General features: G+C 53.1%; 1 protein-coding gene across 3 annotated transcripts; it reads right to left on the reverse strand.

The window, feature by feature from the left end:
• Positions 1-24: 24 nt before the first annotated feature.
• On the reverse strand, positions 25-22760 carry Capn1 (calpain 1). Of its 3 annotated transcripts, none has more exons than XM_078045629.1 (22): positions 22354-22760; positions 20799-21066; positions 20574-20643; positions 20154-20272; positions 18167-18300; positions 17887-18055; positions 16971-17054; positions 16559-16644; positions 16146-16220; positions 15884-16044; positions 6499-6674; positions 5580-5591; positions 4678-4889; positions 4554-4593; positions 3923-3988; positions 3776-3833; positions 2956-3020; positions 2509-2577; positions 2191-2269; positions 1551-1667; positions 1183-1241; positions 25-811 (listed from the first exon to the last, which is right to left on the reverse strand). In XM_078045629.1, exons 2-22 carry the CDS (start codon positions 21063-21065, stop codon positions 785-787), a joined length of 2145 nt encoding a protein of 714 aa, XP_077901755.1. In that variant the 5' UTR covers position 21066; positions 22354-22760; the 3' UTR covers positions 25-784. The 3 variants fall into 3 exon arrangements, with proteins under 3 accessions (XP_077901755.1, XP_005333505.2, XP_013217489.2); XM_005333448.5 differs by lacking the exon at positions 22354-22760 and adding an exon at positions 21914-22138; XM_013362035.4 differs by lacking the exon at positions 22354-22760 and adding an exon at positions 21750-21865.
• Between the last annotated feature and the right edge of the window lie 1577 nt (positions 22761-24337).

Genomic DNA, 24337 nt, shown 5'->3' on the forward strand with positions numbered 1-24337 from the left:
AGAAACACACTCCAGAGACAGATATGGGGCCTTTTCCTTTATTATTTGGGGTTCCTGTGTGTGGAAACATGGGACCTCCTTATCCCACGCCCAGTGCCTCTGTATCACATAACCAATCCCCCAGTCCCTGAAGAGTCCCCTTTAAAATTGTCAATATAAAAAAAGGACAGGAGGAGGGGGGAAGGCCTGACCACCCTCCAGGCTGGCTCCTGGTGGGCAGGGCTGGGAGGCGCAGGCTGCAGGCATTGGCTTCTGCACAGAAGGCACAGGAGATCCCAGCCCAGGGGCTCCCCCAGCAGGAAGGGGACCTGCATGCCTGACACCCAGGGTGCAGGTTGCAGAGATAGTGGTTATAAAGTCAGCAGGTGAGGCCAGGCGGGTGGGGCCGGGGGTGGCCTCTGGAGTGAAGACAGGGGACACATGAGGATGCTGGAGGAGTGGGGCTGGAGGAGTGGGGCTGGGATCGTGGCTCCCTGGCCACCCAGCCCTGAGGCAGGAATAAGCAGAAAGCTGCCCTCCTGGCTTGGCCATGGGAAACGGCGGGCCCAGGGGAGTCCATCGTGAGCCCCTGGCTGGGGACAGAGGGAGAGCCACACAGCTCTGCCCAGAGCTGGTGAGCAGTGGAGGCTGGGAGGAGGGGGCAAGAGGACCAAGGTGCCTTCTTGCTCCAAGGAAGGCATGTGCGGCTGGCGTGACCTGCTGTGGCATGGTGGGAAGACCCGACCCGGAAGACGCGGCTTGACAGACGAGGGAAGAAGGGAGCAGCAGGCGCTGGGCCCCCGCCTCATGCAAACATGGTCAGCTGTAACCACTGCGGAAGGAGGGAAGGCCGCTGGGCCAGGGCTGTGGAATGGGCTGCCTGAGTTTCCCTCCTTACCTGGACCCCTATGTCCATGCCCCGACCCCACGGCTCAGAAGCCATCTCTTTACCACTTCTGAGGTTCGCTCCTGGGGAACTGTTTCCTCACTTCCTCTATCTCTGGGAGATAGAGCTGTTGGTCCCACTGAGGCAACACCCCCACGGCTCCTGCCCCAGAATCCAGACACCCCCACACCAGCTCCCAGGACTCAGGCTGCCCCTTCCTGAAGGCTGGCTCCAAGGCCCAGGAAGGGACAGGAGAACAGGAGTCAGGAAAGAAAACACTGCCTCCAACCCTTCCCCCGACCCAGGGAGAGTCCCACCTTAAACAGGTCAAAGGTCACGACTCCATCCAGATCTGTGTCCAGAGTTTTGAAAAACCCTGTGTGTTCAAGAAAAGATGACACGGGCCTGAGAACTTTGTGCACAGCCAAGCCTGCCTGACCCCCTCTCCCCCTACCGCCCCAAGCTGTCACCCCTTGAGGTAGGAAGGGGCTCTTCCTGCCCTCCCTCCCTGCTCTCCATGCACTCAGCCTCTGGGTGACCAAAGACAGGGCCCTCGTGGGCCCCAGATCTCAGCCTCCCGCTCCTGCGAGCGGTACTGCTCTGCACCGCCATCATCCGTTCCCACCAGCTCACAAGGGACGCATCTGGGACACAGCTGGAGGGAGGAGCCTGTTGGGACACTCACGGAACATGGTCTCCAGTCGCACCAGGCAGCACACGAAGTTGTCAAAGTCCACGGCCAGGTCAGGCTCGGAGTACCGCGTGATGATGAGCTCGTACAGTTTTTTGTTGAGCTTGAAGCCTGTGGAGAGAAGCAGGTGAGGGCCGGGGAGGCGCAGCCCGGCCAGGAGACAGGGAAGGGTGGGCCTTCTCTCCTCAGGGACAAGGGGCACAAGGACCTCTGGGCAGGGCCAGGGACTGGGAGGGGCTGGGCAAGTAAAGACCAGTCTCAGGGGGCACGCCCAGCCCAGGTCAGGCCAGAGAATCAGGAGTTGGCCAAAGAGGGGTGTGGTCTGGTGGTTCTGATGCCCCGGCCTGTCCTCAGGCAGCTCTCACAGGAGGCCTGAAGCCTGGCTCTGCCCTCCCTGGCACTGTGTCCTAAGGCCGGTCACTTTTCCTTTGGAGCCTCACTTTCCTCACATGCCCAACAGGGGTAACAAGAGACTCTGTCCTCTCTTGGCTGCAGTGGGAAGAAAGGACAGATATGCTGATAACGCACTTAGAAACCATGGGGGAAAGGCCAAAGATGGTGGGACCACATCCCCACAGCACTGTGTCACCACCTAGGGAGGAGGGCCAGGGGTAGGGGCTGCCCTGGGCCTCACCTGCAGACTCGATGGCCATCCGCATCTCGTAGGCGCTCATGCTGCCCGACTTGTCCAGGTCAAACTTCCGGAAGATGGACTGGGTGGGGGCAGAGGGTGGGGACCAGTGAGTCACCCGGCTCTTCCTGCCCACCCCCAGGGTTGCTGAAGGGGACACGGAGGGGAGGAGCCCACAAGGGGTGGGCTGCTGGGACGTGTGGGCTCAGGGGTGGGAAAGAGCCGGCAGTGGCAGAACCTCTGCGGAGGGCTGTCCCCTGGCCTGCTCCTGCAGTGACCGAGGCTGCAAGGGGAAGGCGAGGATCTGCCGGGGGCACGTACCAGGTAGTTCCGGATACGGTTCCACAGGATGTTGAACTCCACCAGGCCCAGCTTCCCGTTGCCGTCGCGCTGGGTGGTTGTTAAGAAGGAAGCTCCACGGCTTAGAGCTGGCGTGGGAGGGGACACTGGGGGAAGGGGAGACTGGCCAAGAGAAGGCAAGGTGACTGGGGGGAGCCATAACCAGGCTGGCTGTGTTCAACTGGGCGGGGGAGGGTGCAGAAAAAGCTCAGCCTTAGGGTCAGCTGTGGACCCAGGCTTTGCTTCCACCTGTCTCAAGACTGGGCCTCAGTCTCCCCCTCCCAGGAAGGCTTTGAACATGGGCATTGGGGTGTCCACATACCCCCCAGCTTTGTCTATTCTCTGGGCATTCCTGGGACAGTTCACCCAGCCACTTTCTGGTGCCCGTATTCCCTGACTCCAAACAACAGCAGACGGACTGAAGGATACGTCCATGAGGTTCACCATGCTGCGGCACGACTCCAGGCTGAAGCCCTTGGTCCGAAGGTCTTTGTCTGCAAGAAAAACCAGTTCCGGCCCCTCAACCTGCTGAGCTTCCTGTGCCCTCCCCACACTGGGAGCACTGGGCATTCGGAGGCAGGGAGGCACTGGTGTCGCCCGTGGGTACAGAGGCCAGCAGAGTGAGTGGGGTGTGGTGGCTTCATCATCAGATAAACCAGGGCAAAGTGTTTTAGCAGTCAGGCTGGTGTCCCCAAAGCCCATGGGCACCCAGTGATCGTCCCATGATGATGAGCAGAAGAGGAAGAAAGTGGAGAGAAAGAGCAAGGTGGGGTCTGCTGCAGGCCCCGGAGGTCAGCAGAGGTTGCTAGAAGAGTGGGAGGGAAAGGGGTTCTGGATACAGGGAAGCGCGGGGACCCAGGCACCAGGCCCCCTGCAGCCAGGCTGCGGGCCAGCCACTGCCTTCTACCGTGGGCTCCAGCGTGGGCTCCAGCAGGTGCAGCCAGCTGTGCTCTGCTCCCCGGGCCACTGGGCCTGGCCTGGGGTGCATCTTGGGAAGAAAGAGCGCCTTCCCCTTGGTGCTGGAGCATGGCTGTCCTCCAAATCCCACCAGCACACAGAGCTCAAGCAGGGGAACGGGGCTTGGCAGGATGGAAACAGTGGCGAGCTGGGCTCAGAAAGGGAGTGGACCCCCCAGCCGTAGGTCAAGGGGTGGGGTTCCGCTGAGTGTGGGGGCAACGGCCTGGATTCCGATGCTTGAAGGCAACGAGGGGCAGGACATGGGGCGAGAGCAGCTGCTGGGGACCCTCACGTTTGCTAATGATCCTGTTGAGGATGGTCTGCAGCTCTCTGACACTGATCTCCTGGTCCTGAAGGGAGAGGGAGGGTGGTACCAGCTGAGAAGGGCTGCCCCCCCCCGCCCCCACCCCACCCCCACCCTACCCCCACTCCAGCCTACCTGCCCTGCCAGCTGCCTGAAGAGGGACTTGAAGTTCTCATCGATCTCCTCTTCTGAGAGCATTTGCTGGACGGAGAAAGGAGGGAACAGGTGAGGGGTGCCCCAGCCCTGCCCATGGGGACAGCTGCTCAGCTAGGGTGGGAGCACTCACGGGACACATGTCACCTGGCCTCCCAAGCAAGCCTCACTCTTCTAGTCTGTAAAATGGGGATCTGCCCCCTGCCCAGGAATCTTGGGGCCTGAATGACAGGGACACAGTCCAGCTCAGCGATGAAAGGTGGGAGTCCAGGTCCCTGCAGTACAACCTGGGCAAGTCCATCAACCTCAAGGGGAACTTGAGTTTCCCTTCCAGGGGGTAATCATGAACGGACTCAGACAGGGGTGTTGCAGGGAAGAAATGACCCAGATAAAGTGTCGAGCACAGCCGCAGCATGGGGACACAGGGATTATGCACCATCATCATCACAAGTCCTTTGCAAACCATAAAGTGCTAGGGAGATGACAGATTGGCCTCGTTCTTATGGCTCCTGTGAGGAGCCAGCAGAAGCCCAGGACACAGGATGCCCACGTCCCCATCACAGGCCCAGGGGAGGGAAGGAAGGAGCCGGTGCCTGGTGGGGTGGCCACACACCTCATCAGGGAGGTTAGCCTGGATCTGGTCGTCCAGCTCCCTGCAAAGTGGAGAGAAAGAAGGACCAGTCAGGGGGCGTGGAGGGCCTTCAGGGGGAGGTGGGAGAAGGCAGTGGGGGACTCACTCTGTCCCAGCCCTCTTCTCAGAGAAGAAGCGCAGCACGAAGTCACCCTCCTTATTGGGCTCAAAGGTAGATGGCACCACCACGTACTCCCCGGGTGGAAGGCGGAAGCGGGTGCTGACCTCCCGCAGGTTGATGAACTGCTCCGATCGCGCCCGGGATGAGTTGGCCAGGAAGAAGTCGCGCTTCAAGTGCACAGCTGGCTGGCCCACCAGCTAGCAGGGGGGAGAGGGAGCAGGGCTGCAGCACCCTCAGGAGCCCCCCCCCATCCCAGCCCAGGCCTCAGGGAGGGGCTGAAGAACAAGGTCATGGCTCATCACTTATGGCCCACGTGACCCTGACAAGTCACCTTGAGGAGCAGCTAAATGCAAATAAGGTACATTAAAATACTATAACACCACCTGAATATCTTTCTCATGATCATCACTGGGGGCTTTCCCCACGTTGGATTCTGCAGGCACCTGGCAGGTGGCACCTCACTGAGTGTCCACAATGGCCCTGAAGGCAGTGTCCTTTTACAGACACAAACACCAAGGCTCAGGACTTCGACAATTTGCTCAAGGGGACAGACCATGCAACCCAGCCCACGCCCTGCTCCCGACAGACTGGCCGGCCAGTGCAGACTTGGTGCGACCATCAGGACCTGAAGCCTCACACGCACAAGACCCACCGGGGCTCTGAGGACTAGGGTTGAAATCCAGCCCTCCCCCCACCTGCTCTGACCCTCAGGAGAGCAGTGACTGCTCCACCTGCTCAACAGTCAGGGGAAGCCCTTTCCAGGTAAAACCAGGTCACATCTCCGCTCTATGCAGGGGCAGGTTTGTCACTATGCTGCCCGTGGGGGCCCATCAGGCAGGGTGTGTTCTGGGGCAGGTGGATTCAGGTGAGTCAGGAGCCACACCTACCTCCGGAGGGACCTGCAAGAGAGATAGGGTAAGGGAGAGGTGGTTGGTGCAGGGGTGGGGACAGGGTGCACTCTGGGCAGAGGTCCTGAGTTCCTAACAGGAGGGAAGGGATGAGGAGACTGGTGACAGGGCTCTGGGCCTGGAGCCAGCGATGATCCAGACCTGTTTACACATAGAGTGACCTCAAGAGGAAGGGCCCAGGCAGGGGTCCTGTCCCTGGCACACCCTGGGCCTCTGCTCTGAATCAGAGCCTCCAGAATAGTTGCCAGGATGGCCAACCACAGTGTCTTAAGGCCTGGGGACACTGGAGGCCCACACCTGTCTGTTGCCAGGGGATCTGGGTATGGGCTAAGTCTGTGGCCTTCCTTGACCCTGGCTGGGTAGATCCGGAAGTTTCTGACCCTGTCTTGAACTCAACAAGCAGGGTGAGCACTGTGATTATACCAGAAGGTATGATCACAAATGACAGGCACAGCCCCTGTCTGAGCAGGCCTCCCTATCCTGGCCCTCCACACCCGCTCTGCTCACACACTTCTGAGACGTGGGGCTTCCTGACCCTAAGATGGCCCACTGATTTCTGAAGTTGAGCGGAAGTCTGGCCCCGAGAGCTGTCAGTCAAGCCAGCTCCTTCTTCCTGAGGGCAGCCTCCCATTCTCTGAAGATGAAGGTGAATTCCAGAACCTTCTCTTCCTGGAGACAACCATCTTACTTGCCTTCCTCCTGCCTTACTAGATGAATTTTAGGACCTGCCTGCAGCTGAGGGGTTTGGCTGGTGCCTTCTGGAGGCTCCCCCTAGGGCCACCAGCCTCATGGTGTGGCAGGGGGCAGACAAGGCAGGGTGGAGACCTCGGGCGACCCCTGGCGGACATCTCGTGCGGGAAGGCCGGGCTCGGTGGCTCAGCGCCAATAGGGGACTCACCTCGTAGACCGCGAAGCCGATGGTCTCCATGTCGCGGCCGAAGCGGCGCTCGCGGCGCCGGTGCTTCTGCATGAGGGCCAGCACGAAGCTGCAGCCCGACTCGCGACTCCCGTAGTCGTCTTCGTCGTCCACCTCCTCCAGCCGGATCTTGAACTGGGGGTTCACCCAGAAGGTGGCTGCAGGAGAGGAGGTGGAGCTCAGAGGCAGGGCAAGAGCAGAGGGGCCCTCAGAGCCTCACCCCCGCACCCGGGCATCCCTCCTTAATCCAGCAATTGTTACTAAGTATCCATTATGTGCCAGATGACAGGCACAGTTGAGGGGGCAGATTCCATCCTGGATCTCAAGGGCTCCTGTTCCAGAGCAGATCAGGTCGATTAACAGTTCAGTTATGATTCATCCCAACCTTTCACCTTCAGTCTAACAAATCTTTACTCCTCACACTTCAGATAGAGCCCTAATATCCAGAGTATACAAAGAACTCAAAAAATTAGACAATAAGATAACAAATAACCCAATCAACAAATGGGCCAAGGACCTGAACAGACACTTCTCAGAGGAGGACATACAATCAATCAATAAGTACATGAAAAAATGCTCAACATCGCTAGCAGTCAGAGAAATGCAAATCAAAACCACCCTAAGATACCATCTCACTCCAGTAAGATTGGCAGCCATTAGGAAGTCAAACAACAAGTGCTGGCGAGGATGTGGGGAAAAGGGTACACTTGTTCATTGCTGGTGGGACTGCAAATTGGTACAGCCAATTTGGAAAGCAGTATGGAGATTTCTTGGAAAGCTGGGAATGGAACCACCATTTGACCCAGCTATTCCCCTTCTCGGTCTATTCCCTAAAGACCTAAAAAGAGCATGCTACAGGGACACTGCTACATCGATGTTCATAGCAGCACAATTCACGATAGCAAGACTGTGGAACCAACCTAGATGCCCTTCAATAGATGAATGGATTAAAAAAATGTGGCATTTATATACAATGGAGTATTACTCTGCATTAAAAAATGACAAAATCATAGAATTTGGAGGGAAATGGATGGCATTAGAGCAGATTATGCTAAGTAAAGCCAGTCAATCCCTAAAAAACAAATGCCCAATGTCTTCTTTGATATAAGGAGAGTAACTAAGAACAGAATAGGGACGAAGAGCATGAGAAGAAGACTAACATTAAACAGGGATGAGAGGTGGGAGGGAAAGGGAGAGAGAAGGGAAATTGCATGGAAATGGAAGGAGACCCTCAGGGTTATACAAAATTACATACAAGAGGAAGTGAGGGGAAAGGGAAAAACAATACAAGGGGGAGAAATGAATTACAGTAGAGGGGGCAGAGAGAGAAGAGGGGAGGGGAGGGGAGGGGAGGGGAGGGGGGATAGTAGAGGATAGTAGGAAAGGCAGCAGAATACAACAGACACTCGTATGGCAATATGTAAATCAATGGAAGTGTAACTGATGTGATTCTGCAATCTGTATAAGGGGTGGAAATGGGAGTTCATAACCCACTTGAATCAAAGTGTAAAATATGATATGTCAAGAACTATGTAATGTTTTGAACAACCAACAATAAAAAAAAAAAACAGTTCAGTTAAAAAAAAAAAGAGCAGGTTAGGGTTGGCTGGGGAAGGTGAGGGTACGCTGAAGGATCAGAGCTGGGACGAGGCGACAAGCGCAAGCCAGGCCGAGGGAGCTCCAGGACCAGGCGGCAGGAGCAAAGGCCACTCCGCGCCATGCTGCCCCCACTCCCCAATCACAGACATCAAGTGAGGCTCCAGCGAGCACCAGGGATCCTGGCAGGTGGCAGAGGTGGGCAGGAGTTGGGGGACAGGCCAAGGTGAGTAGATGGCATCAAAGAGCAAAAGGCCCCACCAGAGGGCTGGTGACAGGGAGGGTGTGACTGGATTATTATTCTAAAAGGTGACTCAAGAGCTGGGCAAGGAGGGGACGCCTGTAATTTCAGCGGCTCTGGAGGCTGAGGCAGGAGGCTGGTGAGTTCAAAGCACTAAACTACTCAGTGAGACCCTGTCTCTAAATAAAGTACAAAATAGGGCTGGGGATGTGGCTCTGTGGTCGAGTGCCCCTGAGTTCAATCCCCAGTACACCCCCCAAAAAAAATCAATTAAAAGGTGACTCAAGCAACTGTATGTGCAGTGACTTAAAGGAGGACAAGAGAGAAAGCAAGGGTCCAACAGGAGGTCACAGACAGCCAACAAAGATGACAACAGTGACCTGTGTTACTAGACCGTGACATTTAGTGTCTAGTGAGTTAGCTGCCGGAACAAGCCTTTTACCAGAGCAACAGAGCCTGCAGGGAATGTGCGACACTTCTGTCTAAAGGCACTAACAGGCCTCGGCCTCCTTCCTTCCCTCCTAAATTAACAACAATCAAAAAGATAACACAGAACAAGTGTTGGTGGCACGTGGAGCATTCAGCCTCACACACCAGCTGTGGGTAGGAAAACCGTGCAGCTATGGAGAACAGTCTGGCAGCTTCCTAAAGGGTGAGCACAGAGCTACTAGGTGACCCTGTAATTCCACTTGGGGGTACACCCAAGAGAACAAAACGCATATCCACATCAAGGTGTGAGCATGACTGTTCAGAGCAACATCACTTGAAACAATCAACAGTCCATCCACCCATGAGAGAATATACCAAAATGATAGGGTAGTATTTGACAATAAAACGACACAAAGTAGCCTGTCTTGGTGGCCCAAGCCTATACCCCAGAGATTCAGGCAACTGAGGCAGGAGGATCATAAGCCTCAGCAACTTAGTTAGGCCCTGTTGCAAAATAAAATAAATAAAAATAAAAAAGGAGGGGCTGGAGTTGTGGCTCAGTGGTAAAGTACTTGCCTAACATGTGAGGCCCTGGGTTCGATTCTCAGCACTCCATTTAAATAAATTAATAGAATAAAAATCCATCAACATCTAAAAAAATACTAAAAATAAAAAGGAACAAAGGACCAATACATGCTATGATGTGGATGAGCCTGAAAACTGTTATGCTAATTGAAAGAAGCCAGTCACAAAGGAACATGTGTATTTCCACTTATATGAAATATACAGAACATGCAAATTTTGAAGAGGAAGAAAGTGGTTGTGAGAGGCTGGGAGGGACAGTTGAGGGGGGTGTGGCTTCTTTGGGGGATAATGAAATGTTCTAAAGTTGATGTGATGGTTTGCACAATTTTGTGAATACACTAAATGTCACGGAATTGTACACTTTAAATGGGTGAATTATATACAAGAATTCTCAATAAAATTCTTTTTTGTTTTGTTTTTGGTTTTTAGTACTGGGGATTAATGCAGGGGCGCTTAACCACTGAGCCACATCCCCAGCCCTTTTTATTTTTTTTAAATTTAAACACGGTGTCTCAATAAGTTGCTTAGAGCCTCATTAAGTTGCTGAGGCTGGCTTTGAACTTGCTATCCTCCTGCCTCAGCCTCCAGAGTCGCTGGGATTACAGGCATGGGCCAAATACCAAGGAAGTTTATCACCAAAAGCCTCCCTAAAAGAAATTAAAAGAAATATATTTCATGCAGGTATTAAATGAGCTCAGATGAAAGGTCTCAGAATGGAGAACAAAAAACATTATTATGCAGATACTCCAAACACACGAGGATTATCTCAAATAATGATGATGATGATGATGATGATGATAATGTTTAATTTCTAGCAGGAAAAAAATGTTTGGAATTTAAATAATAGCTTGCCAGGAGCGGTGGCACATTCCTGTCATCCCAGTGCATGGGAGGCTGAGGCAGGAGGATGACAAATTCCAGGACAACCTCAGCAATTTACCAAGATCCTATCTCAAAATAAAAAAAAAATAAGAGTAAAAAGGACTCAGAATGTTGCTCAGTGGTACAGTATGCTGGGCTTCAGCACCAAAAATGATAATAATAACAAAATTAAACAATTTAAAAAATAGTGAACCCAAAGGGAGAAAAAAACTGGAATTGCTAGACTAACACTGGCTGAAGTACACTTGAAAACAAAAAGAATTATTAGAAATGAAGGTAATCACTAGATAACTAAAAAAATGTTTCTTTCCCTAGGAGCTTACAACAATTCTAGACTCAATATTCCTACTCTCATAGTTCAAAACACATGAGTGCTCACATTAAAAAATCCAAGATAATGAAGTAAGTTTTTGATTTATCAGGTCATGAAATAAAGTCCAAAATAAATCAGAAGACAGAAGAAATGAGATAACAAACAACAATGACGACAAAAAAAAAATCATTTTGTACAAAGGACCAACAACATCAAAAATCATTTCTTTGTAAAGGCTAATATTGACGAACTTCACAAGATTGGGAGCGGGGGAATGGGAATAGGAAAGACCCCTAGACTGAATCAGAGATAACTTTCTGATGTTCATATATGAATATGTGAAACTCCACATCATGTTCAACCACGAGAATGGGATCCTAATTAGAGTAAGTTATACCCCATGTATGTATAGCATGTCAAAATGCGCTCTACTGTCATGTATATTTCAAAAGAACAAAAAAAAATTAAAAACCCCAAAACGTCACAGGATTAATAAAAAGTATAAGCCAGGCATGGTAGCATATACCTGTAATACCAGCAACTTGGGAGGCTGAGGCAGGAGCATTGCAAGTTTGAGGCCAGTCTCAGCAACTCAGCAAGGCCCTAAGCAGCCTCATGAAGACCTAAGAGAGACCCTATCTGTCTTAAAAAAAATAAAAAGAACTGGGATGTGGCTCAGTGGCAAAGCCCCTTTGGGTTCAATCCCCAGTACCAAAAAAAAAAGAGTGCAAATACACAATACTATACTATGAATAAAAAAATGCAGAACATTATTACAGATGAGATCTAAGAGTATATTAAGGGTAACTTTGCACCAATAACTTTGAAAACAGATGCAAAGGATAAATTCTTAGGAAGTACAACTCATCAAAATAAGTTCAAAGGGGCTGGGGCTGTAGCTCGGAGGTCGAGTGCTTGCCTAGCTTACTCAGGCAAAAAATCAACGACAACTAAAAAAAAAAAAAAATTTAAAGTTCAAGGAGTAAAAAAAAAACAAAAAAAACCTGAACAATCCTAGAACCATTAAAGATATTCAATATCAAAAGTCAATCTTCACATAAAAAAAGGAACAGGCCTGACAGCCTTACAGACAAGTTCCACCAAACATTCGGGCAACAGATCATTCCCACCTTATGCAAACTCTTCTAGAAACAGTTCACTTAGCAAGACAAACAGCACCAATACCAGAATGATCAGAAGGAGAAATCAGCAGATAAATCTCATTCACAAACTTGGGTGTAAAACTATTGTACTGAAAAGTTCTATCAGGTTCCTGTTTATGGGACGTGGGGATGGAGCCCAGGCCTCCTGTATGCGAGGCAGGCGCTCCACTGAGCCACACCCCCAGCTCTTATTCTTTTTTTTGATATATTTTAGTTGTCAATGGGTCTTTCATTTATTTATTTATATGTGGTGCTGAGGGTGGAACCCAGGGCCTCAGGCATGCCAGGCAAGCGCTCTGCCACTGAGCCACGACCCCAGCCCCCTAGCTCTTAATCTTGAGCAGAACTTCTCATAAATCTATAAGGATTAAATCAATGTGTTACTGGCGTAAGGACAGGCCAAGGGACAGAAAGGTGAGCCCGGAAACAGCCCCATGATACGTGGGAACTCGAGGATGGCCCTAGCACTGCAAGGAAAGGCGGGCCCTCTCAGCCACCTTGCTTACAAATTTGGGGAAAAACTGAAGTGGAATTCCTGCAAGAGAAGAATGCTTCGGGAGAGAGGGTGGAAGAGAAGGCGGGCTGTGCCGAGAGCGCTGGAGGGTGCAGGAGGGTGCAGGGCAGGAGGACGGAGCAGCCCAGCCCTGGATCTGGTAAAGCCAAAGCTGTCAGGAAGGAAGCGGCGTGTGGCAATTCCTGAGCAATTTTTCTTTGAAGGAGAGCAGAGACTTGGCAGCAAGAAAGTAGGGTCAAGGGGCTGGGGCTGTAGCTCAGTGTCGGAGCACTTGCCTGGCATGTGTGAGGCACTGGGTTCAATCCTCAGCACCAATAAAAATAAATAATGGCACTGTGTCCATCTACAGCTACAAAATAAGTTAAAGAAAGAAAGGAAGGAAGGAAGGAAGGAAGGAAGGAAGGAAGGAAGGAAGGAAGGAAAGAAGGGTCAAGAGAGGGTCACTTTCTTTTAATACAAGGGATTCTCCACAACAACCCAGCAGTGAAAGGTGAGGGACAAAGGAACAAAACACTTTCCTGGGGGAGGGAGAAGGGTTCTGCCGCTGTCCCAGTGGGGCGGGCGGGCGGCAGTGCAGACCTGCACAGGTACACACAGGAGGATGGGGGGGGGAGGTGGGAATATGGGGAGCTGTCCTGGTGATGAGGTCTCTTTTCAAGAAAGTGCAAGGCCAGGTCCACAATGAGAGGAAGGCGGAAGAGGCTGAGAGTGGGAATGTGGCTCACTCAGAGTGGCCCGGTTGGGGCTGTGCAAAGTACTCATTTGAGGTTTGTGGCTGTGGATTTACAGGGAAAACGCCACCTCAGTTGTGTGATTTCTCTTCAGCCCCATCAGTAGCTCTGTGCCAGTCAGAGCCAGGTTCAGCTGCGACTGTGCTTATGCCAGGCAACAGAAGGAGAGAGAGACTGGGAAACTGTAGGGACAAGATGGAAATGACGACTACACCCTGGGTAAGGAGAGAAGGTAAGGTGGGAGATGAAGATAGTGCCAAAATGGTGGGCTGGGAAGGAAACGGGCCAGTGTGGCCATTCCTGAACAATTTTGCTTCGAAGAGGAACAGGGACACAGTGGCAAGGAAGTTGGGTTCAAGAGAGGGTCCCTTGGTGGGTTCACAGGAAGATGGAAGGGCCACCCATGTTCATGGATAGGCAGAATTAACATTGTTAAAATGGCCACACCACCGAAAGCCATATACAGATTCAATGCAATCCCTGTCAAAATACCAATGACAGACTTTACAGAATTAGAAAAAAAGCAGTCCTAAAATTTATTTGGAAGAATAAAAGACTCAAAATAGCCAAAGCAAATTCTAAGCCAAAAAAGCAATGCTAGAGGCATCACAATACCTGACTTCAAATTATACCACAGAACTATAGTAAAAAACAAGCAAACAAAAGAAACCCATGCAGGTACCAACATAAAAACAGACACACAGGTACAGAATAGAAGGCACAGAGACAAACCCACACATCTACAGCCATCTGATCCTCGACCGGGGTGCCAAAAACATACACTGGAGAAAAGACAGCCACAATGGTGCTGGGGAAACGGGTTATCCATAGGTAGAAGAATGAGACCAGACCCTGCACAAAAATGAACAAACTGGATCAAAGACCCCAGAGTTAGACCAGAAACTATGCAACTCCTAGAAGAGAATGTAGGCTCAGCCCTCCAGCATATCAACATAGGCAAAGACTTTCTCAGTAGGACCCTAAAGCTCAGGAAATAATGCCAAGAGTTAATAAAGGGCATGGCATCCAATTAGAAAGCTTCTGCACAGCAAAGGAAACAAGAATGTAAAGAGAGGGCTGTGGTTGTAGCTCAGTGTAGATCACTTGCCTGGCATGTGTGAGGCCCTGGGTTTGAATCTCAGCACCACATCAAAATAAATAAATAAAGATATTATGCCCATCTACAACTAAAAAAAAAAAAAAGAATGTAAAGACAGAACCCACAGAATGGGAAAAAAAAATCTTTGCTAGCTACTCTTCTGACAGGATTACTCTCTAGAACACATAAAGAACTCAAAAAACTTAACCAGAAAAACAACCTAATGAATGAATGGGCAAATGAATTAAACAGACATTTCTCCAAAGAAGAAATACAAATGGCTAACAAATATGTGAAAAATGTTCAATATAATTAGCAATTAGGGAAATGCAAATCAAAACTACACTGAGATTTCATCTCACATAAGTCAGAATGGAAGCCATTAAGGATACAAATAATAATAAATGTTAGAGAAGATGGGGAGAAAAAGGAACACTTTTACGTTGTTGGTGGGACTGTAAATTAGTACAACCATTATGGAAATCAGCATGAAAGTGCCTCAAAAGTCTAGGCATTGAACCACTATAGGACCCAGCTACACTACTCCTCGGTATTTATGTAAAGAAGAAAAGTCATCTTACTACAGGGATACGTGCACACCCGTGTTCACAGCAGCATGATTCACAATAGCCAAACTATGGAACCAGCTTAGGTGTCCATCAATGGCTAAAGATAAAGAAAACATGGCATACACACATACACACACACATACACACACACACACACACACACACACACACACAGTGGAGTCTTTTTCAGCCATAAAGAAAAATGAAATTATGCTATTTGCAGGAAAATGGATGGAACTTGCGGGGAGTCATGCTGGCCAAATTATATTGTTATATCAATGTGTACGTACAAACATGGAACAACCAATACCACCATCACAGACAACTAGAATGCACCGACAAAATAATACGGAGCCAGGCCCAGTGGCACATGCCTGTAATCCCAGTGACTTGGGAGGATGAAGCAGGAGGATCACAAGTTCGAGGCCAGCCTCAGCAATCTAGCAAGGCCCTAAGCAATTCAGTAAGACCCTGTCTCAAAATAAAAAGTATTGGGGATGTGTCTTAGTGGTTAAGTACCCCTGGGTTCAATCACTAGTACCAAAAAAAAAAAAAAAAGAGGGGCTGAGGTTGTGGCTCAGTGGTAGAGCGCTTGCCTCGAATGTGTGGGACCCTGGGTTCGATCATCAGCACCACATAAAAATAAATAAGTGAAATAAAGGTATTGTTTAATACCTTTATTAAAATACAAAATACAACTAAATTAAACTACCAAATACAACTAAAAAATAAATATTAAAAAAAAAAAAAGTAAAGAAAGAAAGTGGGAAAACAGTGGTGGTTCAGCAGATTCCACAGTTCCATGAGTCTGAGGACTTGGAAGGAGGGAGCTGAGAGTTGGAGGGGGAGGGGAGAGAGCAAGGTGATTCAGAGGCAAATAATTACTACGGTGGGGCTGAGCTAAGGTTCCGGAAAAGGTGAAATTGGCAAGGGACTGAGAGGCAAGACATGGACAGAGTCATCCATCTAAAAGCCCAGAGGTGAGAGAGCCAGGAGCGGGGCTCTGGGAATGAGGAGCAATGACCAGAAGGTGGCCAGGAGATGGCCAGGAGTCTTGCCCTCAGTAGCACCAGGGCTCTTTAGCATTGAAGAGGACATTTACTATTTTACTCTCAAAGCAAATTCTAGAGACCAGCAAACATGACCATCTGACTCTTAGGAGAGGAACCCGAGGCCCAGCAAGGTGACGAGTCTTGCCCTATCCTGGCGCCCCCCAGCACAGCCCAAGCTGTGCGCTCAGGCCACCTGGGTAGTTGCGGCAGCCCCCGGCAGTGCTCCCCCGCCGCCAGGTCCCCTCATAGAGTGTGGTGTTCCAGTTGCGGATGGTCCTGCTCTTGAGCGCGTCGGGCGTGAGGTTGCAGATCTCCAGGCGGGTAAACTCGCGCATGAAGTCACGGAATGACATCCTGCGGGTGGACGAAGGGAACCTCGCTCATTGTCCGTGTTTGTGGGGTTGGGAGGGAGGAGACCTGGCTCTAGAAAGGTCAGGCCAAGAAGGGCTGCTCACCAGAACTCCCCATCCTCCATCTTGATCCGCAGCTGCTCCCGTTCATACGAGTCCACGTTGTTCCACTCTGAGGAGCTGTGGGGAGCAGGGCACTGCCAGGGCTGGAGGAGACTGACCTGCCTGGCCTCTGTCCCTGGGGCCTGTCCACCTTGGACTGTCTTCCCAAAGCCCAGGTCAGGAACTCTCCTCAAAGTCAGACCTGAGCTCCCAATTCCAGAGCATCCCCACAGGCTGGCCCAGGCCCTCATGGCCTACGCTTTATTGGGTCATTGCCCCAAAGCCAGTCACATAAGAGGGGCCCCTTTGTTCAGCTCTGACTCCACGCTGGTCTGGCAGAGTCAAAAGCAGAAATGTCAGGGGCATCTAAGAAGCCTCCCAAACCTCCGCCCAGTCTCCACCACCCTGCCCCTCACCCGTCGCTCCAGGCTCCGGTCCACTCCACCTCGCCCCAGGGGTTCCGCATCCGGATCAGGCTCACCGGCTGGCCCCGGTAGTTCACCTGTTCCCCAGAGCACCCATCAGCACCGGCTCCCACCCCACCTTGCCCTACTCCACACCCAGCAGTACACCAGGGAACTGTCAGTAGAGCCACAGAGCTTGTCCCTCAGGAATTTACAGCCCAGGGAGGTAGCTGGGCACACGAAGTACAGTCAATCAGGGCAAGCATTGATAAGCGGCTCAGGATGGTTTCCCAAGGGAGCGATAAGGTGCTGCAGAAGGTCAAAGGAGGAGCAAGCACCTCCCACTGCCCTGGTCAGATGCCAGGGAGGTAAGGACAGGCAAGAAGGGAAACACCCTGCAGGGCAGCCCCACCCAGGGCAGTACCTGCTTGGCTCCAGTCACAGAGTATGCGTGGCCCTTCACCAGCTTCTTAAAGGTGATGGCCTCCATGTCCAGGACACTGGAGATCTGCAGAAAGACATGTGCTCTGTGGTTGGGGGCCAGTCCCCTCCTACGATTGCCGGTGGCAGGCAGGGGCCACAGTCCCATTCACTCCATCCTCACCTACAGCTGCTCCTCCTGGGGGTGGGGGTGGCTCCACTACCCCACCAACACCCACCCCAGGTACCCCCACCAACACCTGCCCCAGGTACCCCCACCAACACTGCCACTGGTATGAGCTAAGGCTGGCCAGATTTTGTGAACATGCACACATCCCATGTGTAGCCCTTCAGGGACAGTGGGAGGGTAAGAGAGGAAGAAGGTTAGGATGGAGCCTATGGAGAGAGGGAAGGGGCCCAGATCACAGAGATGTTGGGGTGGAACCTGAGGTCAAAGACAAAGGAGGTCTGGAGATGGTGGTGGGAAAAGTGGGACAGACAAGGGTGGGCATGGAGAGGAGAGGGAGGGGCTAGGAGTGGGGCAGACAGAGAGCAGGACACATCAGGCTGGAGGCTAGGGAACTGGATCATGGACAGCAGGGCAAAAGGAGCAGGTGGGAAGGGAGCAGAGTGGAGTGTCAGGAACCTGATCCTGGGAAAAAGCTGAAGCCTGGGATTTGCGGGGAGATGGGGAGGGGGTACCTGACCACCACTGGGCATGAGGTGGAAGAGGGGGAGGAAGTGATGGGTGACACTGATGTGCAGCCAGAGAGGGTGCTGAGGTGAAGGGCGGGGGTCTGGGGCTAAATCAGGGTGGGGGTCGAGGTTAGCACTGGGTGGGGAGAGGAAATTGATGGAAGAGTTGGATTACAAGCTGGATGCAAGGGTCATGGTGTGGGTGTCAGGCTGGGCACACTCACGTCAATGGAGCAGCCTAGCAGAGAGCCGCGCTCCAACGCCTTGAGGATGATTTGGTAGAGGTCACTGGGTGCCTTGCGCAGCTCGTACCACTCGGTGACCCCACCTGTGAAGTCCTCAAAGCCCTCGGAGGTGCTGCCCCCCGACAGGGCCTCATAGCTGCCATTGACCCTGTGGGCAGCTCCAGGTCAGCACTGTGACATTGAGCAGGACCAGATAAGAGGGCCAGGGTCCCCCACCCCCAGGGGTGGGGCAAGAGCTGTCCCCAGGAGCTCTGCTCACTTGGCATAGGCCTTCTCCAGCAGGGCGCTCCAGAACTCGTTGCCTTGGGCAGAGTGCACAAACAGCAGCTTCCCGTCCTTGGTGGGCAGCAGGTCATCCACGACCACATCCACCCACTCCCCAAACTGCCATAGCTGTAGGGAAGAGGACACAGTGAGTACCTGCTGTGGGATTCCCCACGCCTGAGCTCCATCCTCAGTTTTGCTACTAACTAGATACATGATCTTAGATCACGTATAGTAGAAACTTATGCAATATAGACATACTAGATACATACAAACTTGCTGTGTACTAGGAATACATATACTGACATACACCAGATACATGTATACAGCCCTCTACATCTACAAGTTCCACATCCATGGATTCAACCAACTACAGACAGAAAATTGATTTATTTATTTTTTTTCAGTGCTAGGGATGGAACCCTCATGCTACAAGAAGGCTCTACCCCAATCTGCGTTCCCAGCCCCCGAAATATTTTTTAATGCATTTGTGTTGAAAATGCACAGACTTTTTTCTAGTCATTCCTAAATAATACCGAACAACTATTTATATGGCATTTACATTGCCTTGGTATTGCAAGTCATCTAAACATGTCTTACAGTATATAGGAGGATGTGGAAGATCTCTGTAGGTTATATGAAAATATTACATTTTTTACATAAAGAACTTGAGCATCCATGGATTTTGGAGTCCATGGGGGTCCTGGAACCAGTCCCCTGCAGACATGGAGGGACAACTGCACTGCACAGGTGATCCTGGACAAGTTACCCTCTCCGAGCCTCAGTTTCTGTACCCATTAAAGGGAGCAGCAGTGCGTTCCTCACAGGAGAGTTAAGCAAGATTATGCAGTCTTTAGCTCACCATGGAAACAGGACAGACCTCCTCAGACATAGAGGGGGTGGAAAGCCATCTGGCCAGGGCTCTTCCCAAAACCAACTGCTTTTTAGGCCATACCTCTACTCTCCCAGTTCTAGGCCGGAGTGTAGGGGTTAGTGGGATCCATATAAATATGTTGAATGTGGACCCATACCCTCCAACCACAGATGGGAGGGCCGATCACGCGGGAAAGGGTGGGGCTCAGGCCCAAGACAGAAGCCAGAAGCTTCCCTGTGCTCCAAGCACAACAGTCGGGGCGACCCAGAACAATGGGGGAAGGAGAGAAGGCGGGCCCAAGGAACTGGAATTGATGGCGGGGAGTGTTACACGGCCCAATAAGAGGCCAGGGAGGAGAGGATTGGAGGAATGAGGGAAGGGGCGGGGCAGCCACGCCCCTGCGGACTAAAGCGGGGCAGGTGCGGCGGTCTGCCAAAGTGCCTCCGCAGAAGTTGGTTTGGCAGCCACTTCTGTGCAAGTTGGGTAAGGGGCTCCCTAACTAGGCGGAAGGAGGCGACACCCAGGAGTCCTCCACACATGGCTGGGACCACCAAGGCAAGAGGGTCTCGACTACAGTTGCTGAGTTGTCTCTCCTAATAGGAGCTCATTGAGGATTCATTAGTGTGTCTGGAGAAAGGGTCCTGTCGCAAACGTCAAGTCTGTTTAAACAGACTTAATCCCGAGCCTTTTCTGCTAGTCTGTGTCAGAGGTCGCCAAAGCACAGGAGCTGGAAGATGGGAGGATTGACAAATGGAGATGACCACCTTTCCCCCAGCACTCCTTTTCTCAGATGTGGAAACTGAGGTCCAAGTCAGGAAAAGGTTTTTTCCCCCAACAGGGCATAACACAGAATTTCTTCTACTTTTCCAAACACTTTCTCCCTGCTACTGAGAACCACCCAGGAAAACTGCCAGTTGAAATACCTGCCCAACTGTTTCACACATGACAGATCTGAGATGGCACTGAGAGGTCAAATACCTCTCAGAGGGAGGGCTGCCCCCGCAGGGTGTGGCCACTAGCCACCTTAACTTCGAGTACAGTGGTCATCCTTCCATATATCCCCCAGTGCTTCCTTTCCCTCCTCCCCAGCGTGTGCCGGGCCCTTCACCTGGAAATGGAAGATGCCCGCATAGCCATCCTGGAAGCTCTGGCCATGAGGAACCACTCGGTGCAGGAGGGTGTCATTGAGGGTGAGGGAGGCGATGGCAGCCAGCAGCCAACAGTCTCCTGGGATGGGAAGGACTCATGTCAGGCCTGTTCTAGGATCTGCCCCTGGGGGTGGGGAGGTATGCTCATGGATATTCATGTTGAGGAGAACCTGGGATTCCCTGCATGGGGTGCCTATCAACTGCCCTTAGCTTACAGAAAAGACCCAGGAATCTGGGCAAACCAGCCCCAGTGCTGATAGCCAAAGCCTGTCTGGGCTTGCAGGAGGGAGGGGTTGGGGTAGAGCCCAAAGGAACGGGAACGGGAATAGGGAACTACTGTGGCAAAAACACCCAGACCTCCCCACCCCCGAGAGGCCTACCCAGTGCTCCCTGGCAGATGTCTGTGCGGGTAGCTCCATCCACGATGAACTGCGGATTTGACAGCATCTCCTACGAGACCCAGAGTCCTGTCCCTGAGCTGGTCCCTCCTAGAAACTGACACCCCACCACCGAGACCCCACTCCCCACCAGGAACCTGGTGTCCCATTCCACTCCTCACCCAGGATTGGGGTCAGCAGAATCCCACCCAAGGATGGCCCTCTCACCGTGGGACGCTTCCACTTGATGCCATAGGTCTTAGAGGAGTTGGGACCTAGTTCCTTGTAGCCCAGGCTCTGGGGCACTGGTGGGAAGGCCTCATCTCGGAACAGGGCCCCACTCTGCAGGCATCGGGCCCGCAGCTGTTCATAATCCTGGCCCAGGTATTTGATGGCATTCTCATGGCGGCCCAGGCCCAGCTCCTTGGCCCGTAGCTTCTGCACCTGGGCTGACACCCCAGTGCAGTACACGGGTGTGATGATCTCCTCTGCCATCCTGTGGTACAGACCAGCTCAGTAGCCATGTCTGCCAGGACCAGAATCCAGCTCCTGCCTGCTAGTGCTGCTCCTCCACCTCTGCACCCCTTATTCCCCAGACCCTGGTGTCCCCCGCCACTTCACTGCCCCCACAGCACTCAGGCTCTCTGCAGCCTCCCTAGGCTCCAGAATCCAGCAGAAGGCTCCGCAGTTCCAGGGTATGCTGACCACAACCTCTCCTCCTTTCACTGCCATTGTTCTGGGCCTGCAGCTCTGTGGTCAGCCAGCCAGCCAGCCAGCCAGGTGGGGAAGGGTGGAGCCCTGAAGTAACCCAGGGATCTGGGAAGGTGTGTATGGAACCCCAGGGAAGGTCTTTTTGATCCCGTTGGCCAGCCTGTAACCCCCTCTCCAAACTGGCCAGCACCTTGCTCACCGGCCCCTTTCTGGCTTGGGAAGTGAGAACTCCAGGCAGACGGCCCCCTCCACAGACCACCCGAAACCCACAGAGCTGCTAAATTCCAGCCCAGCCCCTGGGGACAGTAGTGAATGCAGGATGGGGCCAGTGCCTGGGCTGTGCCGCTTCCCGAATCCTCTGCCCTGACCCAGGCACACCAAGGGCCCAAGTAAAGGCCATCTGAGGAGCCCCTCTGCCCCGGAGCAGTGGCCAGGGTGAGAATCGCGGCCAGCCACCCAACTCCTTACCTGGAGGAGGGGAGGTTGGGGGTCGCTGCGGTCCCAGCGGCTGGCTTCGCTGGTGGCAGCTCAGGGCAGGGCCCAACCAGGAAGAGCGCTCCTCCCCGCCCTCCTCCCGCCGCCCTCCTCCCTCCCTCCCTCCCTCCTCCTCCTCCTCCTCCTGGGGCTCCTACCCCGCTTCCTCTCGGCTCTCCCTTATCTCTCGGGCACCTTCTTTGACTATCTCTTACTCATGGTGTCTCCCCGCCCCTCCCTCCGCAGGCCCGGGCCAACTCCTCGTGAGGACAAATTAGCAAAAGGCAGAGTTGTCCCCAGGGAAGGGCCCGCGCCTGTCGGGGTGGGAAGGGCTGGGCCCTGGCGGAAGGGCACTGCGGGGGCGGGGAGGGGAGAGGAGAGAGGGGACCGGAGGGCAGGGGGTATTTTTAACCGTGGGCAGCAGCTCGGGTTGCAGGGACAGCGGCCACACCCTCGCCGCCCTCCCGGCGGGCACTCTGGGGCGACCCGGCCGCCGCGGCGCCGCCCCCAGCCCGCCCCCAGCGCCCCTCACTCCGCGCGGTGCCGCCGCAGCTGTCCTCGCCCCTCCCTGCTGGCCCTTGCGCGGGGCTGAGATTACCTCGGGCTGCGGCAGCTGCTCGCAGCAGGGGCCAGGCTGGCGGCAAGCGGACCCCTACCGGACACTCGGCAAACGGCAGCCCCACCCGGTCGCTCCCCGCGGCAGCCGGGCTCCGGGGCTGGGCCGACTCCCGCCCCCACCCACCCCCGCGCCCTGGGGCGCAGGTCCCGGCCGCCACCCGCCTCCGTGGCTCCGTGCGTCCGAGCGGGGCGCGGGGAGCCGGCCCTTTAGGCCCCGACTCGCTGCGTGACCTTGGGTAAGTCCCGGCCCTGCTCGGCCTTGATTTCCCGGTTCGTGCAGCGAATGGGATGCAAAGACGCAATGGTGGGAGCCCATCTTGCGGTTTCGTGAACCACGATACTACGGGAGGTGGACACCTGCCCTCTCCCGCAAGCCCTCTGTGCACCCAACGGGGAGCGCCCTTGTGCCGCCTTACCCAGAAGAGGGCGTCAGAGGCCCACCCGGGACCTGCAGATTATGCCTGGTGAACTGCAAAGGGAGACCCTGAAGAAGGGGACGGGGCTTCAGTGATCCTGCAGCTCAGAGCTCTTCGGTGGTATGCGGGTCCCAGCCCAGCAGTTGCTGCAGCATTTTGTGCATAGCTTTTCTGGGATCCTAGGGTCCATGACCCCAGCAGAAGTTAAGAGCCGCCTATGTAATGGGACTCCACTCTCATCCTCAGTTTACAGATGAGGAAAACTGAGGCCTGCGGGGGTGTGGCTTGCCAGAGTTCCCCCACCTGGTGAGTCAGGGCTGAAAACAGCTCCTGGGCTCTTCGCCCTTACCATTCTGCATTCTTGTGGCCACTCTTGGTTAAATTCTGCAGGTCTTGGCGCAGCAGAGACCCGTGATTGAGGCAATCAGTCCCTGCTGGTAGAGGGTGCTCTCCTGATCCAATTTTGGGGGCCATGGTAGCTGAGTCGTGATTATGGACAAATAGGAATTAAGTCAACAATGTGGACAAGGCTTCCTAGCAGAAAGAACAGCAAAAGGAAAATTCTGAAGGCTGAGGGGACACAAGCCAGAAAGTCCAGCTACAAGTGTTCCTTGTGGCTGGATATCAGGAAGCAGAAGTCTGAAAGAGGAAAGATGTGCAGGGGAGATTGCAAAGACGGCCATCCCCTCAAAGCCTTCTGACTCAACCCATGAGTCCCAAAGCCACCACAGTGACTTCCACAAACCTTCTCACTCCTGCATATTGCATTTGCTTTCCCCAGAAGGGCACTGACCACCTTCTATATGGGCAGGACACTGTGCTCACCTGGGTATGGATGGTGAGGACTCATGGCTTCGAGAGGGCCGACACTGAACTTGTTTTTTAGTTTGTTTGTTGTAGATAGACACACAATATCTTTATGTATTTGTATGTGGTGCTGAGGATCAAACCCAGCACCGCACACATGTGAGGCAAGCGCTTTACCACTGAGCCCCAGCCCTGAACTTGCTTTTACACCCATAATTAATTGAGAAGAAAGTTGGTGCGAAGGATGCACTTACCTGAAACCTGATCTTGTCCAGGAGTTAGAGGAAGTATTAGATGCAGGGAGTTATGGTGGCGAGGAGGAGGTAAGGTATGGGAATTGCCTCTAGGAGTCTCAGCACTGGGAGGAACTGGAGTATGCTTGTCACTTAGAGTCAGAAGGCAAGGGAGAGTGGCGCCCCTGAGCTGGCCAGCAGAGTTTAGATTTCAATCTACTTGAAGCAGAAGGCTGATCAGATTTGTACAAAGAAGGCTGCATAGCCATGGGTTGAGGAGGCACCAGAGGGAGGAGGGCGTCTAGGCACCAGAGCACTGCAGATATCCAGGGGCAGAGAATGTGGCTCAAACTAGGAAAGGTGGCAAGGTCGGGGGTGGGGCTTGCAGTAGACTGTTGATGGCACATGATAAAATAGGGCCCCCAAAGCTCCTGCCCTTCTTCAGGGGTCTTGGGTGAACACTGAGGAGGGGAGATTCTCAGTGTGTTAGGGAAAAGAGAAGGGGCAA

Source organism: Ictidomys tridecemlineatus, chromosome 4 (genome assembly GCF_052094955.1).
Source record: "Ictidomys tridecemlineatus isolate mIctTri1 chromosome 4, mIctTri1.hap1, whole genome shotgun sequence".
In the NCBI taxonomy this organism is placed as follows: Eukaryota; Metazoa; Chordata; class Mammalia; order Rodentia; family Sciuridae; genus Ictidomys; species Ictidomys tridecemlineatus.

Excerpts from the sequence above, each read along its gene's own strand:
- Capn1 (XM_078045629.1), bottom strand. The coding sequence starts at position 21,065 with ATGGCAGAGGAGATCATCACACCCGTGTACTGCACTGGGGTGTCAGCC. Across the intron at positions 3,021-3,775 it reads CAACAGGATCATTAGCAAAC|ACAAAGACCTTCGGACCAAG; the intron begins GTGAGGGTCCCC and ends TTTTTCTTGCAG. Across the intron at positions 1,668-2,190 it reads GATGGCCATCGAGTCTGCAG|GCTTCAAGCTCAACAAAAAA; the intron begins GTGAGGCCCAGG and ends TTCTCTCCACAG.